Source organism: Elaeis guineensis, chromosome 9, assembly GCF_000442705.2.
Source record: "Elaeis guineensis isolate ETL-2024a chromosome 9, EG11, whole genome shotgun sequence".
Taxonomy (NCBI): domain Eukaryota; kingdom Viridiplantae; phylum Streptophyta; class Magnoliopsida; order Arecales; family Arecaceae; genus Elaeis; species Elaeis guineensis.
Genome location: NC_026001.2, coordinates 24,929,498 through 24,947,988, shown reverse-complemented (window position 1 = coordinate 24,947,988; position 18,491 = coordinate 24,929,498). Strand labels below are relative to the sequence as shown.

The window sequence follows — 18,491 nt, the reverse complement described above, 5'->3', positions numbered from 1 at the left end:
ATGAAGGTTTTACCTTCGTCTCTGATGGAATCAATCTAGCAGCCACTAATAAAGAAAAAAATCATGCCAAAATATTTATTTGACAGCAATCCGAATGTGTTAATTAGCATATCAAATAAATTTACATCCCATATAAATACATGCACGCGAGTAGTGGAGGGCTCATAAATTGAAGCTTTGATTGACCTAATAGAAACGGCCACGATTGCAAGTTCTTCTACAACACCGTTCATCTCCTCCATGCCCTAATGTGGGCGGCTCAGATATCGTCTCTGTTTCCCGCGCATGACATATCCGTCGCCCAACCACCAATGTTTGCCGTTGCGTCGCTACCAGCACGTATGCTCATGCATAATAGGAAAGCATTACGATGACGTTAAATAAGTAAATCAAAATCCTCGCAAATAAACTCGGTACCAAACCGTCTTTGGGTGAGCGTGAAATAGGCCAGAATCTACAACAACGGAAAGAAACCTTCCCTCCTCCTTTCTTCACCTTACCATCTCCAGTTCCCATTGCAGCATTCCCCTTTAAGACTCTCCCTCTCCACCCTCCATACTTGGACCACATCTCTCTCTCTCTCTCTCTCTAAAAAAGATGGTGGCGATCCATGGTGATCATGTCTCTACCAAGATGAGAAAAGTAGCAACAAGTCTACTCTTGCTCGTGCTAATGGAGTGGTGGGGCACTCATGGTGGTGCTCAAGCTACAGGAGGCGGGAAAGGAGGGAAGTGGGAGCTTCTCCTCAACAACTCCGGCGTGGTGGCCATGCACATGACCCTCACCCATCGCAACACCGTCCTCATGTTCGACCAGACCAGCGCCGGCCCCTCGCAGTATCGCCTCCGCCCCTCCGGCAAGCGGTGCACCGACGACGTCTACGATCCCACCTGCTGGGCTCACTCCGTCGAGTACGACATCGCCACCAACACGATCCGCCCCCTCGTCATCGACACCGACACCTGGTGCTCCTCCGGCGCCTTCCTCGGAAACGGCACCCTCGCCCAGACCGGCGGCTTCGGAAACGGCACTCGGAAAGTTCGTTACTTCAACCCTTGCTCCGACCGCCGCTGCGATTGGATCGAGTCGGAGAAATTGCTCGCCAGTAACCGGTGGTACGCGACGAACCAGATACTCCCGGAGAAGGACCGAGTCTTCATCGTCGGCGGCCTCAATGCCTTCGACTATGAGTTCCTTCCTAAATCCTCGGAGAAAGAAGGCGCCTTCGAGCTGCCGTTCTTGCGCCAGACTTATGATCGGATGGTAGACAAGGGCAACAACTTATATCCCTTCGTGCACCTCTCTTCCGACGGCAATCTATTCATCTTTGCGAACCGCGACTCGATACTCTTCGACCACCACCACCACCAGATTATCAAGACGTTTCCTCGAATCCCGGGGGATGGGGCGCGGAACTACCCGAGCACCGGCTCATCGGTGATGCTCCCATTAGAGCATGAAGACGTGTTCCGTAAAGTGGAGATTATGGTATGCGGAGGCTCCGTTTCCGGAGCGCCCCGGGCGGCGAAGCGGGGTCAGTTTTTGGATGCCTTGAGGTCGTGCGGTCGGTTGGTGATCACCGACGAGAACCCCGAGTGGGCGATGGAGGAGATGCCCGGGCCGCGGGTCATGAACGACATGCTGATCCTCCCCACCGGCCATATCCTTATCATCAATGGGGCGACGCAAGGGTGTGCCGGGTGGCAGATGGCCACGAGAGCTTCCTACCACCCTCACCTCTACGAGCCGAAGGAGAGTGTAGGGAAGAGGTTCTCCGTACTAAACTCTACTGGGATAGCGAGGATGTACCACTCTTCAGCCATTGTTCTCCCGGATGGGAGGATTTTGGTGGCAGGAAGTAATCCATATCGGCGATATACCTTCGGTGTCGCCTATCCAACCGAGCTGAGGGTGGAGGCCTTCACTCCTTACTACATGGGGCGGTTCTTCGACTATAAGAGGGCTCGGAACTTGTCGATCCAATATGATCGTGGAAGTGATGGGATTAGGTATGGAGAAGAGTTCGGTGTATGGTTTGAGCTTGAGAGGAAGCCAGCTGATGTGGTGAAGTTTTATGCTTACTCGCCGCCCTTTGCGACTCACTCATTGTCCATGAACCAGAGGATGCTGAAGCTGGAGTGCAGAAGTATGGTGAGGGACGTGGGTGGCCGGACGCATGCCATTCTCAAGGCTCCACCATCTTCTATTGTTGCGCCTTCTGGGTACTACTTGCTTACCGTGGTTAATGGAGGGATACCTAGTAAGTCCGAGTGGGTGAGGTTTATCCAATAATGAGAGAAGGTTACGTCTTACTTATTTCTTTATTTATTGGAAATGTCGTGGACAAAAAATTTCCTTTTTTCCGTGAAGTATTAGTCTGTGGGTGAGTTGAATCATCATAGAGTAATTTCTTTTTTTTTTTTTTTCTTTGGAAGTAATAATACTTTATGGAACATAAAAATTGTCGAAGTGAAAACTCAATTGGAGTGAATGCGATGATAAAATTTAAAATTTGACATTAAATTAGGTTGTTTGTTAATGATTAACTTGCGCCTGGGTCAAGAAATTATCAACGACATCAAATGAAGGAACTTCGCTACTTCAGATCTTGCTCCGGTTTGAGGTACATAATTGGAATATATCTCGCCTGATGTGCCTTTTTTTCTGCAGGATAAAAAATAGTGCATTAAGTTTTACCAAAAAAATTAATTTATTGAGAATAATTTATGTCATGATCCAACCCCAGTAGCTTGCAATTTACGGATGTTTGGTTATCTGCAGGTCCTTTGGGGCATTTGGTGTAGAAGCTCATGTAGCCAAAGTTCGCCATTATACGCACTTCCGTATACTTGTAGCCTCCATCTCTTGCTAGGAGTAGCTTTCACTTCTTTATCATGCACCCAATATCATAAAGTATTAATATATAGAAAAGTTCATTATAATAAATGATAAATTAAGCTGAGATCGGTCAGATTTGGTGCCAAGTTCGGTCAAGTATCCATCCATCTGAACTACATGCAACTCCAAAGGAGCCAACTTAACTAAGAGAAAGCTTTCCGTCTGTTTGGAAGAGGTGGTGTTTGAAAAAATACCTCCCACTAATTCAGACAGGGTGGGAGCTCATGCGCAATGAGTCTATTTGGGAGGACCCAGATACATCGTAACCTTCTTATCCCTATCGTGCATTGAGTCAACTCCTTCACGATGGATCACTACAAATATATGAAAATGATGCTTATCTATCTCACTTCTATTCTTTTTTGTGCTAACAAATTCTTCTTTGATTATATATAGTATAATAATGTATACTAATTCCATATCATGGAGCTAGTTCATGTACAATGCATGGAGCCCATCGAGAGCCGTGCTTTATTTTTGCGTTGTGAGATATAGGTACAAAATTTATTGGAAGCATCCATTTTGTTTCAAGCAATGGATGTTACAACTTATAATCTTCCTCTTCTCTTTCTTAGTGTAGAATGATGTGCTCCTATCGTGCATCACTAAGGTGACTCCTAAGGTTACCAATCAGATTCTAGGTTCTGCATAGCCGAACATACAAAAATAGTTAGGGGATATCCACTTATTTGATCTCGAGCGGTGTTAAATATTTGTTCATCTCAATGAATATAGGATGGCATTGGTATCTTTTAATTTTGGATTCGAAGGAGCTATATTTTGACTACTACAACTTTTTGTGGAGCTTCAACATATCAGAGGATGTAAGTAAATATATGAGTATCACTTATTCGATGTTAACAACACCTGCAAATAACATATTCTACTTCATACCACGTTATGTAGGCATCATTTGTGTATTTTTGGCTATCAAAATAAGTAGGATACTACATCCCTGAAGCTCAAGTTGTAGATGCATGTTCGTGAATATCTGCAGTGGAGCCATGATATCATAAACTATGGAGTGTATGTGCTCATGTTTTTGAACATACAAGAGGTAGCTCGAAACTATTACACGATGAGTTCAAGAATGCTCCATTATATAAGAATTGGATTGTGGTAAATATTTTTTTCTCATGGGTACTATGTTATATATAAAAAATTTTGGTCGTGGTCTGAAAAAAATATCTAGTACAAAAGATTAGAATATGATGGTTGTGCAAATAATATTATAAATTCATGTTAATTGTAAAATCTAATCTTGTAACAAATTGAGTATGATATTATACATAAATTGTTAATATATTCCAAATGCAAAATATCCCTCTTGTGTAATCTAACATTATAACTAGCGAGTATGATTTGATACATATATTTCAATATAATCCAAATTTTATCTTCGCTATGGTATATTTGAATGTGTAGTAGGTTAATATCATATTCACTATGTATATTGATAATGTAACTGTTACCATACTATATTCAGTGTGTATTAGGTTGACTTAAGTTCCATGGTATATTCAAGCATATAAGTGTCGGTCGTTGTACAACGAGTTTCATCATACATTGATTACTAAGTTTTATGATATATTAATGTGACTATATATATAGTTAATGTAACTATGTACCAAGTTGTTTTGATTGTTTTCAACCCATGGAATTAGTCTAAATGATAGTCTGAATGCATCACAAACTTTTAATTTCAAATGATAAGTTTTAATGAGACATGTAGTCCTACAGTAAGTTTCATGATACTTTAATTAGTCTTGACATGTCTTTTTTTTTCTGAAATTTATAAATGACAATTCCTTTAATTCAAGGTCTCATATTCCTTAATTACCAAAATTCTAATCACAAGCTTTCTATTTTGATTGTGAGTAGGTGAGTTTCAATAAGACATATGGTCCTATATATAGTAAGTTTCATGATACTTTGATTTATTTAGGCTTTTTATTCAGAAATTTATAAATGCAATTCCTTTAATTCAAGGTCTTATACTCCTTAATTACCAAAATTCTTACAAACTTTATATTTTTGAATGTCAGCAGGTAAGTTTCAATGAGAAACGTAGTCCTATAGTAAATTTCATGATTCTTTAATTAGTTGTGACATCTCTTTTTTTCTGAAATTTATACATGATAAAGCATCTAAATTCTTTTAATTCAAGGTCTTATACTACTTAATTACCAAAATTCTAATCATAAAATGTTCTTTTGGAATGTGAGAAGATAAGTTTCAATGATACATTAAATATGTACCTTATTTATTTAATTATATATAATTAATGTAAATCTAACTATGTACCATCATATATTAACTATGTACAATGTAAGTTGATTATGTAAAATAACAAATTAACTGTTTACTATAATACTTTAATTATGTATAATATAAATTTAACTATATATAGTAATAAATTAACTATGTGCAATGTTTATTTAACTATATACTATACTTATTAACCATATACTATATTTATTTAATTGTGTACAATGTAAATTTATCTATGTACATGAATAACTGGAAAATATAGATATTATAAAATTTTTATAGTATTATATTATGATAAATATTTTATATTGTTATCATATTATATAATAATATGTTCTGATGATAACAACATATTATTATAATAAAATCATAAATATAAGAATGCAAGTTATAATAACATAATATAATATAACAAGTAATATTTGATATTGCAAAAAGTTATGATTATTTTATAATAATTCTAATTTTGATATTATCATGTAACCATAAATATTAGTGACAAATAAAAAATATAATTAATATAACATTATATAATTTCTATGGCAATATATATTATTATATGATTATAATGTCAAAGAAGATCAATAAGTTGGTTGTTTGATGGTCAAATGTAATTAAAAAAATAAACAATTTATCTCTATTCTTTTAATAGAAGAAGCTCACACATACATTTGGACTTTTAATTATAGTTAAGTATCTATGGTAGGACTCCTCTTAAATCTTCTTTTTCTCAAACTTTCATGGATCGAATCCCAAAAAAAACTCATGAGATATTTCTATTTTAGATCTCTCACATATCTTAATAGTAAGAAAGCTCAAGAAACTCCTCTTTCTCATCATAATATTCTAATGTTACTATTTTTGGACTCATGCTAGCATGCATCGCATTCTAGTTGTTTCTTACCACAATTGGTGGAATGCCGTAGAAACCGATCTTTTATATCCATCATGTGTAAATACTACAGTATAATTCCAAAAAGAAGAGGAAGAAAATGTAAAAGACGGACATGATAAAATTAGAATTTTATCCACATTTTGTGAAACTAACCCTTGTCCAATATTAGGTTGATGCTTAGTTATGTTTAAGGTTTATGTCTGGACCTATGTAGCTTGGTAATTAGAATCACCTTGAATTAAATCATATATTATCAACTTGGATTATGTCAAGTTAATTAATGTAGTTAATCTATGATAATTTATGGCAAAAAATACATCCAAAGCCAAGTTGACAACCTTATTATGCTACATATCCCTTTTAGATCCATTGTGATTCTGTACTTTTTTGCAATTTATGTTTTTCTTTTTGATAGAAGGATCTAGGCCTAGCTAATGTTATTGAAGGAAATATCCATAAGAGGAGAAGGGAGGATTATAGAGGGTTTAGGGAGATGAAGATACAAAAGGGGACAAAATATTCTTTGGTAACGAGTTTGCTTACTCAGATGTAGAATTTTCATGGCATTCTCATTCTTTAAAATAGAAAAGACCTCGCCTTGCTGCTGCCTCAACACTACTACTTTTCCACAAGATAATTTTGTTATTTCTTTCATTTCACAAGCTCCAACTCTTAGCAAGTACAAGTTCATTCGGAAGTACATGAATGGCGTTCTTTAATTCTTTTCTTCTTCTAAGCTATCCATAATTTGTAAGGATGTACATATAAATAGTAAATTCGCAAGGGTATGTATGCAATTTCATATATAGGTAGTACATAAATAATAAATTTGCAAGGGTATTTACATAGTTTCAAATAGTTTTAAGGGTACATATATAAAACTACTAATTTCATATCTAATATATATATATATATATATTATATATATATATATATATATATATATATATATATATATATATATTGAGGCTTCTGCATTGGCAGAGCCTCCATTTGATATGTGGGATTTTGGAAAAAGTGGAAAGAGCTACGCATAAGTGGATGTCAAAAAAGTTCAGATCCCTTGAATCCCTGTTAGAATCAATCATTGCCTTCTAAATCCAAAGCTTTCGGTCAAGATTTCTTCTCCAAATTTGAAGATTTCGAGCTCGGGAGCTTTATATCAGTGTTGTCAGGATTATTTCTAGGGTTTGCAGAAGGTGCATCCATGGCCACCAGCCACCATGCTCTACAAGAATCCCGACAATGGCCTATCTGATGGAATAAGATCGAATGCAACCCTGAGAAGTATCCATGGATTGAAATTTTCTTGAATGAAAATGTGGGGGAAATAAGGAGAGAGTCATCCATAACATCTAAAGAGTACTGATGAATTGAAAAAAAAAATATTGAGTAGAAGATGAAGAGATGCAATTATCTCGAAGAGGGATTTTTCTCCTAGGCGGTTTCCGCTATGTGGATAGCAACTTCTCACTCTCATAGGCTTAAAAATGAGGTGCGTTTATAGACAAGAGAAGAAGTGGAATAGGGGTGGGTTTTAGTGTCTTTAGATGATGCGACAAGCACCTCAGCTTTCGAACACACCAATAGGTTGGTCTTCTACTCTCTGCCAGCAACCCATTGAATTGATTGCTGGGTTTGAACCATGTAGGTCAAGTCTTTTGCATTTTGATCAAGTCTAGGCGAGACATAATGGGCATGGTCCTCCCTCGACCTATTAAACCCTATAAATCCTATGAAGGTAAGATTTGAATTGAAAATTCTGGTAGCATTTGCATGGGCAGAACCTTCGATAGACACATGAGATTTTGGAAAAAATGGGAGGGAGACATGTGGATGATTTTTTGCATGCCACGTGTTCGGAAAAAAAAAAGATGGTGTTGAGGGCGATCAGACGGTGATGAACTAGGAGGTGGAGGAATTTTTCATGATCCTTTGCTGGATGCACGATTTCTCATAGTGCTTGGCCATCAACAATGATGTCGATAGGGCCGACCGGCCTAGAGAAATGGTAGATGCATGTGGGTCACCATATGATAGAGTCCGACTTTTAGAGTTCTTTACCCAAATAATATTAAAAAAAAATTACAAAACTAATGCACCTTTCAACTTATTTACAGGAATGATACAAAATCATAAAATGCCATTTCAAATAATATTTTTTTGATAAAAAACATCATTTGAAATGGCATTTCTTCGCTCCACATCATCTCCTCCCCCCGTCCCCCATGGAATCAAAAGATCAAAAAAAAAATCACCATTTATAATGGTGCTTTTGAAAGCACCATTTCAAATGGCATTTTCAAAAATATCATTTCATTTGACATGGCATTTTCAAATACGCCATAACAAATGGCATTTTCTTTGTTACACATTCAAAAAAATCCATCCAATGGCCAAAAAAATAAAAAAAAATAGAAAACCAATTCATATCGTCTCCGTACCGGTGTCGTATCGACCTATACCAATCCAAATCAGATTTTTTACTGATTTATTATTAATTTTAAAATAATTTATGAAAATAATATTCTTCAAAAAATATTTATGAAGATGCTGTTCGAAAGAAAGTCATCCTATTATAGGGTGACTTTAGGCACCACCTAACCCGCCCTCACGCTATGTGAGAGTGCTGAATCAGTCAAAAAAATCATGATGCAGAAGGATGACTCGAGGAGTCACCATATCAAAGGGCGACTCACAAAGCCGCCCTACTACACGATGACTTTATGAAAATCCTCCCAGCTCTCATCCTCTGATCGGATCCGATCATCCTTCAGTCAGATCCTCTCAGCTCTCATCCTCTGATCGGATCCGATCATCCTCTGGTCGGATCCTCCCAACTCTTATCCTCTGGTCAGATCCAGATCCTCCAAGCTCTCATCCTCCGATCGTCCTCTGGTCAGATTCTCCTAGCTCTCATCCTCTGGTATCCTCCAATCGAATCTGATCATCCTTCGATCGATCTTCCCAGCTCTTATTCTTCGATCGAATCCAGATCCTCCTAGCTTTTATCCTCCGATCGAATCCGATTGTCCTCCGATCGGATCCTCTCAGCTCTCATCCTCCGGTCGGATCCAGATCCTCCCAACTCTCATCCTCCTATCGGATCCTCCTAGCTCTCATCTTTCTGTTGGATCCGGATCCTCCTAGCTCTCATCCTCTGGTCGGATCCGTTCGTCCTCCAATCGGATCCTCCCAGCTCTCATCCTTCGGTCGGATCTGGATCCTCCCAGCTCTCATCCTTCACTCGAATTCGATCGTACTCCGGTCGGATCCTCCCAGCTCTCATCCTCTGATTGGATCCGATCGGAGGTCATGGTTCGATGATCAGATGTGATCAGATAGAGCCATCCTCCTATAGGGCGACCTACTATAGGAAGAGGGAGACGATCTTCAGAATGTCCAATCATCATCATGGATGTGCACTGATGTGAGCGGATGCCTATGACCTAATTGGATCGATGATCACTCATCTCTAAGGATGTCACTAATGTCCAACCAGCACCATTCTGATGTGCACTTATGCTTGCATGTTGTAGGCATCCGTAACTTGCTTGGCAGCCATGACTTGCTTGGCACTCGAATGCCATGATCTGACCTAAAGTTTTCGTGATCTGACCTAAAGTTTTCGTGACCCACCCGTGACCCAACAGGAGTGATCCAGGATGTAGGCGCTTAGAGGGATCTGGAATGTAGGCGCCTACAACCCAGATGTAGGCGCCTACATCTCGGTTGTAGGTGCCTACATCCCAGATGTAGGCACCTACATCTGCGTTGTTTTCTGATTTTAGGTGAATATATCTGATCCTATTTTAGGTGGCTTCTTCCACCACTTTTATATATTTTTAAATCATCGAATTAGTTCAAAATATTCACTCCTTCATCTTCTTTTCCTTCCATTCTTCTCAGAATCTCAAGCTTTCATCTTCACAACCATCTCCACTCACATCTTAAATCCAAATGAAAAATCTCCTTCTCAAGCTAAAAACCTCCTTCCATCTTCTTCTCGGCCAATAGCTCCAAAGATGCATCTTCCCCAATGCCAAAGAGCAAGCAAAAGTGAAGAAAACAAAAAGGGAGAAGAAAACAGGAGAAGAGGAAGAAAAGCAAGCGAAGCACCATCACCTCCTCTTTCAAGATCACCTCCTTCGAAAACTTCAGTAAGTGATAAAAATATTCTCTCCAGCCGTATTGTTGATATAAACTTTTTAGATTCGAAGGGATTTGAGATTGCAAACTTAATTAGAGCCATGGGATCATAATTTATCTGCATTGCTGAAGCCCCAATATTTATGAAGTTAGTTAGAGAATTTTATAAGAATATTTCATTTGAAGAACATACCATATCATCTTCAATTAAGGGAAAAAAATTTTATTTGGATGATGAAATACTAGGAAAAATTTTAAAACTTCCAATCATAGGTGAGCTGCGAGACAATAGAAGAGATAAAACTATAATAGTAGAAACTGTTATTAGAGTAAAGGATCATGGTCAATTCCAGAGAATTCATGAAAGATACTTAAATATTGAAATGAGACTACTCCATATAATTATTTGCTAGGTTATACAACCTCGAACTGGAGGATTTGATACTGTAACAGAGAGGGATTTAGCAATTATGTATCATGCAGTCAAATGTATCCTATTCAACCTTCCAAGAATGATAATCAAGGTTATGCAAGAAGCGGTGGATAGGGCACAGACGTCTTTGCCTTATTCCATGATGTTAACCCATGTCTTTAAACATTATGGAGTGAGAATTCAGGGTGAACAATCAACAAAATTAGGTAGAGATAGAAAAATCAATGAAGGAGCCCTATACAAAATGCATTGGTTTAAAATTGATGGTGAGTAGACTAGAAAGGATAGAAGGAGAGAACATGTAGATGAAGATATTTTAGCTGAGGAAGAAAGACCTAGGAATGAAACAGGACCTTCTTCTAGGAGGAGTGAAGTAGGACCTTCTAAGTCTATGGAGGGTATGGAACCTGTTGAGCCAATAAGGATGACTTCAGATATGGTCAGTGCAATTGTTTGGGAGGTTGTATCTATTCTTTAGTCATCATCTTGAGGAGAGAGCACTGCATGTATGGATCCTAACGGGATGCATAGTTCTTCTTCGTTCGAGTAAAAATTAGACAATCTTATTTCAGCAGTGCAGGATATAAGATAGAGCATTCATAATTTAGTCTGTCGTATCAAAAAATTAGAGAGATATTTACCTCATATAGATATACAACATCAGCTACGCGAGATTATCTGCACTCTTAGAGTGCTCCAGAGTATAATACAAAGAGAATTAGATGGAATAAAAAGATAAAATATTTTCTCTACTGAATTGGCTACAGTTTACAGAATGTTGTCTGGATCGGCCAACGGATGAATATTCTTATTTCAAATCTTTCAAGTGATCAATCCAGTCAGCCTCCTCCTAGTCAGCCATCCTCCTATAGGCCATCCTCATCTGCTCGTCCATCCTCATCTACTCATCGCTATCGTCCTGCTGTTTAAGCTGATCTGAAGGATTAGATTATCATATTTTATATCTTCTGTGGTGCGATGATATAGTAGTTTTTGGTTGTATATGTTGTGTAGTATATATATGTTGTATGGTGTGATGATATAGTACTGTATTTTCCTGTAGCAGTTTTTGATTTATGGTATGAATATATCTTCTTGATATGAAAGAATGATGTTGAATGGTTAAATGATGTTGAATAATTAAATATTAGATAATTTTAATAATTAATTTTTTTATATAACTAATATAATATAAATTATAATATTAATGATTATAAAATTATTTTAGCATGTAAAAATATCACAACTATCGAGAGCTATATATATCAAGATATTGGGGCCTCCTATACGTCCGTCTCTCATAAACACATCTCATCTCTGGCTGTCGATGGCACAATCTGAAGTCGTCTATCCTCTGAGACAACTCGCATAGTATCAATAAGGCCATCCATAATATCGATAAGTGCTCGATCCTTACATCCAACAGTGATCGAATGGAATCCACTCCTTGCCGTATGATATAGCGATGTGATCCTTTGAAACTGTAAAAAAATAAATATTACTCATAAGTATATTAATAACAACATAACAAAATGAGATAAAAATAAAATATACTTACCACAATATCCATCATACCATCCAAAGCACGGAACCTCATCTCGGGATGCTCACTCATTAATGGCGAGATGAATCATTGGGCCAAAGGGGGGGCAGGTGGGGAGCGGGGCGGCCGCCACCAAGGAGCCACCATCGGGCCAAGGGGGTAGGGCTGCTGCCAACCGGGGGCCAGGGGTGGGGGCGATCGTCACTGGTAGAGAGAGAGAAGAGGGGGAAGAGGGAGAGAAGAGGGAGAAGAGAGAATAGGGGAAAGAGGGGCCTACCAGCACAGTGAGCTTGTCAGAGATCAGTCGAAGCGGGGATCGACGGTGAACAGATAGAAAAAGAGCGAGGTTTGGCGGTGAACGGGCAAAGAACGAAAAACAAAAGGGAAGAAGGGGCTTAAATCGTCTGGGTCTTTAAAACAAGTGTACAGGCAGAGAGAGAAGTGTGAATATCAAATGCCATTCTATCGCAGTCCTCCTTCATAAACAACTGACTTGTCTGATTTAGCTTATTTTTGATTATTTCAAGAGATGTAATTAAATTACTCGACATATTATTATTATTTATATTATAATTTCTGTGACCTTTTTAGCATAACTTTTTCTCTCCTAATCTTCTGAGATATATGAGACTACGTGTATCTATGTCCACAAAGTATAACATCCGATCACTTGAAATTAAACTAATCTCTGATAAAAATAATAATTAATAATATAAAATAGAATAAAAATATCAAGTGTACAAAAAATAGTACAATAAAAATCTCAAAAATATTAAGTATAAATCTAAAAAATACTAAGTCCCATAAGGATGTCGTGATGGCCGTGGTCGCTTGGACCTTCTCAAGAAGGTCCTCAATGATCGCTTCTGCTCGTGTATCTGCTGTGATGGCTCCTCCCTCATATCAGTAGATGTCTGCTGGTTATACTATTCAGGAATAACTGATGCTGTCAGAGCATCTGCGGGCTAAGTGACTCCCTCATCTGGATATAAGGATGGGCCTGCAAAGAAAGTTTCATACTCATGTAGCCAACTAGAAATCGATGATGTCATCTCGGGCATATAGGAAGAAGAAGGCCCTGCCATCTGTAGATCAAAAGGTGGTGGCATCTGTGCAGCGTGTAGTGATGACATCTGTAGAATATACGGTGATAGCATATGTGAAATATATGGTGACGGCATATATCTCATGTCTGACGCATCGGCTGCTCCATGCTAGGACACACAGGTATCTGGATCAACGTCAATCGTCACTAATATTTTCAAACATGATTTCTCCATCTCACGCAGTATCTAGATCTGCTCATCCTCATCAATCATAGATAAAGTATGACGAGTGTCCAACATAAGATCAGATAAAGAATCAGTCTACATAATAAAAATAAAATTAGCAATATACTATAAAACATGAAATAAAGATATAACAAAACTAAATAAAATATTTTATAATCTTAATTATTAGAAGTAAAGATATTGATATAAAGTATAATTTTTATGGTCTTATCAAAAAACACACAGCAAAACTCTCACCCTCGTATCCTGAAACTGTATATCGAGGCTGTCCAATGACTCACACTGTAATGCTAAAAAATCAAATCATGTAGTCCTCGGTATATAGACAGCCTCTCAAAATATGATCATCATGAACTATGTGATCTCGACGTACATTTCAAATGATGATGTACTCTATATGTCTGATACATCGTCAATACGAGCTCTCCCTCGTCGATCAATATGATGAAGTCTCTGGTTGCTATCAAACTGCTCTGGGATGCCCTGAATCTGGCCAAACTACTGTAGCACACAATCGAAAAAATACCACTCTACTACATCAAAATAAATAAGTGGTACTCTAGCAGCCCATATGTCATGTCCAACTGTATACATCTGCGGTAATATGGCCAATATCTCATCTGTATATGGCTCCCAAAAAAATTGATAGAGTTAAAACTAAAAATAAATTAGTAAGCTAAATTTTTAATAGATTATGAATACTGTAAAATAATATTTATAAATAAATCAAATTTATCCATCTATATGTATCAACTAATGTATCCAACTGGTACCTATAAACCTATGCCACTTTCGTCAATACGTGGTGAACGTTGAATACAACGTTCTATCTACTTGATAGTGTATTCATGTTAAATAAATTTTATCGAATTAAAAACAGTACTAAATTTTAAGTAAAAGAAGCAATATTTTTATACATATATTTCAACGATCCGTCTAGTCTGAATGAGACATCAGGATCATGCTACTTTGGTGGCATCTCAAGCAACTTCACTGTAATGGACTGATAGTTGGTATTCTCTCTCATATCCAAATCTGTAAATTTTAAAAAAATCATATATCATATACCCAATCAGAGCTATAATAGAATATTAAAAATATAAATTTTTAATTCATATACCTATAATAATACAAGATAACCATCAATCTCGCTTTGATCAGCATAAGAACCCCAACACATAGTCTTGTACAGATAAGCTAGTACTACACTGCCCCAACTAAGCCTCCCAGCAAACTCTAAATCCTTCAATAACGATAAAAATATCAACTTCATCTTGTTTGATGAAGTATCAGATAATAAAACATCACCTAGCAACCGCAGCACCTAACCCCTGACATACTGCAGTACCATCTCATCTGGTAAATCATCTCCAATGTGCAAGTATTGATAACGATCATCCAAACACTCTATCCTCAATCGTGAATGATCGAAAAATTGAGCCTTGGGCTCAAACCCTAGCAATCGTAAGCACAAAGCCTGCCACTCTAAAATGGTAAGCGTGAGATCAACTTCGGTAACTAGATCACCATCAACTGGTAGTCCGGTAAGAATGCTAATATCCTATAACGTAATGATCGCCTCACCGAATGGAAGATGAAATGTGTCTCTGGACGTCATCTCTTAAGCAAGGTAGTAATAAGACCAACGTCTATCTGTATGCGACCAATCCGATACACTCTATAGAATTCCAGATATCATAAATAATCTAACACTCTAGATGGGATGTGCTCTGTCCTCTAAAAGTCAGCATCGGATCGTCGTAGTCGAAGGTGTCTGGGCTCTTGTAATAAGATATAACAATTAGATAACGTATATGACTTTAACAAGATTTTTTTTTATAAAAAATATAAGTAGTAAGAGTAGGATTTGAATGCTTACACCACTATCTAAAATAGTCTGTGATTGATGGTGCTCCTGCAATGTAAAAATACTCCTATCTCGAGGGCCTAGATACTGTGGATCGTAAGCCATAACACGCTAATGAATCTGAAATAATGATATATATCCCAAATATATTAGAGCATAAAAAATATGATACCCATTTATTTCATAAGAAATATAATTTTCAATGCATGAAAATGATGATGTCACTAATTCATTACTATTAAATATCTGGTAGCACAATATTGTTACATAATACAACTTAAACACACAATACAGTTCATTTCTAAATATAAAACAATATTGAAAATACAATCCTATAAAAATACATAAAATAATATTGAAAATACATCTTCGGAGTCTTTAATTTCTTCCACTGCTTGAAGTTGATGTGTGTTGAAGTATCCTAGGACAGCGACGGCGATCATGATCCTGTTCCTTACAAATATCATAGTAATTCTTACTTCTTATTTGCCTATCATCCATCTCATTTCACAGTCTTATTGACTTTGGTCTGCCTTTATGCTTGGGTCTCAAACGATGATGATCAGAAATACATTTGAACATACGTGTATGCATCCAATAATCTTCATGTAGTAATGGATTAAACTCATCACTCTAAGCATTCATATATGCTGTAATTGTATATGCATCATCCACAAATCTACTAAAATATACAGCAATTTTTTAGCACACAACTAAAATATGTGAATATGGATATTTATACATGCTCTACTTTCTACAAGAATATTTTCTTTCAGTTAAAGTAATAGTATAAAAATTTTCTCCACCTCATAATCCTGTGCTTGCTCTTCTCATAAGCACTTCATATATGCCTCTTTGAAGGTTGAACGTTATTACTCGATGCTGATTAGCTTTAACTTGATCTTCAGAAATCTTAATAGTAATATGAGGAGTAAAAAGATTATTTGGATTCTTTTGTACATATCTTAAGACTTGGGCATATCTCATATTAAAGTATTTCACGAGACGGTAAAATGTCATTGGAATACAAGCTGTAATTGGCATATTTCTAGCTCCTCGTAAGACACTGTTAAATGATGTGCAATGAGTCCATGAATAGTTCAGAAATGATCTTGCTACAGGTGAAAATGAGAAAACAGAGAAGATTGATAGCTAAAATTCTAATGATACACTTGAGCTGTGCAAGATCACTAACATGACCCCGAATATAGCTTATTGTCTTACAATTGTATCACATGACATGTCCATGCAAAATGGGTCATAGCCCAACAGTTGTACGGTCGCAACCTCCCCCCCAACATAGTTCCCCATTTGAACCTTAGAAGGTGTTTTCCAAGTTTTTGACTTGGGAATTCTAATTGATGGTGCTCCAATGGATAGCTTGACTAGGCCTATTAAATAAAATATTCTTTTATCAAAGAAAAACATCAATGAGCAGCAAATTCATGCGGTAATGAAGTTGAAGTTGGAACCCTAATGTATAGAGACAAATGTAGAACTAATAAGATATTAAAAATTTACCAAGCCTGCTATAAAAAACAATTAGTAAAGTCGGATACCGTCTTTGCAAATAACAAGATAGAGATAGGAGGAGGGCATGCAGGGTCCTTGATAACATTTATCAGCGCCCGTGCTCTGGTTCTGTAAATAAAAATGAAACAAAAAGACAAAAAAAAAATAAATAAATAAAAGATCTACCTAAGAACCTTGGCAATTCCATTACATTTCAAGAAAGCCAAAAATTGTATTGCATAAAGATATGCTTCAAAAGTGGAGAAAATGAGAAAGTACCACCACCACTCCAAAGATTACATAAATACAAATAACTTATTTTCTATTAAAATGATAAATTTGCAAAACACAAGCAAGCAACTATCGTGCGGCTTCTCACATTTAAGATAAGTTATAACATTATAATGTGATAAGATAATTGCAGTATATTCCTGAACACAACATGCACAAAATGTTATATATATAGATAAATTGGAAAGAAGATAAGAGAAGTAAACACCTTTGTTGCTTAAAGACGAAGTTCTGCATCACTAGTTTCTTCACTATCAGAACTCAAATTAAGTGCTTGAAATTGATATACCTAATACCCAACAATGCACATACCACTCAAAGGAAAAGTAAAAGAAAGTAATGCTCAGCTAAGAAGCATGAATACTTCAAATTACGTCTCATGTCCATAATCAATACATATGAGATACAGATACTAGTTGCTACAGCTATGATACATGTATACAAATCTCCATAATTCTTTATATAAAAAGATTCAGGATCTTAGTGGATATCATCAGATGCTCTTCAGATGGCTTCAAGGATGCACAAAGTCCCAAAACCTCATCCAAAAAAGCTAGCTAGAAGGAATTGTTTGGGTTTCTTGGTCCTGTATAAATACCCGAGATCTATCCATTATATAATCAATGTGGGACTAGATAGATGCCCACATAATCCTCACATACTCCTATTTAAGCCCCGATATTCTCGCCAAGCTAAAGATCCAAATCCATTCAAATCCAATCATAAGCACCACAAATCCAATCATGACCTATACTGTAGTGTCCCCTAGTCCGCATGGGCTATAGGCCAGATCCACTCAGATACCATTTATAACGACCTAAGATCTCACCTAAAAAAGCTAGCAGAAAGATATTATTTGGGTTCTTTGGTCCAAAATAAGTACATATGATTTACCCATTGCATGGTCAATATAGAACTAAACGCTAGCCTGCACTATCCTCGCATATTTGTTATAACCCAGGATCTCACCCAAAAAAGCTAGACAAAAGGTATTACTTGGGTTCTTTGGCCCTGCATAAGTACCCCATATCTACTTGATGCACAACCGATGTGGGACTAAACATGTGCGTGTGAGTTTTCACATACTCTCCTCGTTTAAGCCCTAGCATTCCCATCAAGCTAAAAATCCAAATCCATTCAAATACAATCACAAACACCATGATCAGCCCTTGGTTGACTTAAATGGGCCCATGTTGCAATGTCCTCTAGTCCACATAGGCCATAAGCTAGGTTCACTCTGATATCATTTGTAACAACCCCGAACCTCATCCAAAAAGACTAGTCGAAAAGTATTATTTAGATTCCTAGACCCTATATAAGGACCCAAGATGTACCTGATG

At 37.1% G+C, this 18,491-nt stretch overlaps 2 protein-coding genes across 2 annotated transcripts in view; one reads left to right on the top strand and one right to left on the bottom strand.

The window, feature by feature from the left end:
* Positions 1-597: 597 nt before the first annotated feature.
* On the top strand, positions 598-1,762 carry LOC105031951 (aldehyde oxidase GLOX-like). Its single transcript, XM_073243017.1, has 2 exons — positions 598-1,691; positions 1,753-1,762. The coding sequence occupies exons 1-2, from the start codon at positions 598-600 to the stop codon at positions 1,760-1,762; spliced, it is 1,104 nt and encodes a 367-aa protein (XP_073099118.1).
* Positions 1,763-2,741: 979 nt separating this feature from the next.
* LOC114913682 (uncharacterized) overlaps positions 2,742-18,491 on the bottom strand; it is a 34,428-nt gene continuing 18,678 nt past the window's right edge. Inside the window, exons 6-7 of the mRNA XM_073243584.1 lie at positions 16,908-16,989; positions 2,742-2,887 (exon numbers count right to left, since the gene is read on the bottom strand). Coding sequence (XP_073099685.1) covers positions 2,882-2,887; positions 16,908-16,989 — 88 coding nt within the window. The 3' untranslated portion in view covers positions 2,742-2,881. The remainder of the gene's footprint in view (positions 2,888-16,907; positions 16,990-18,491) is intronic.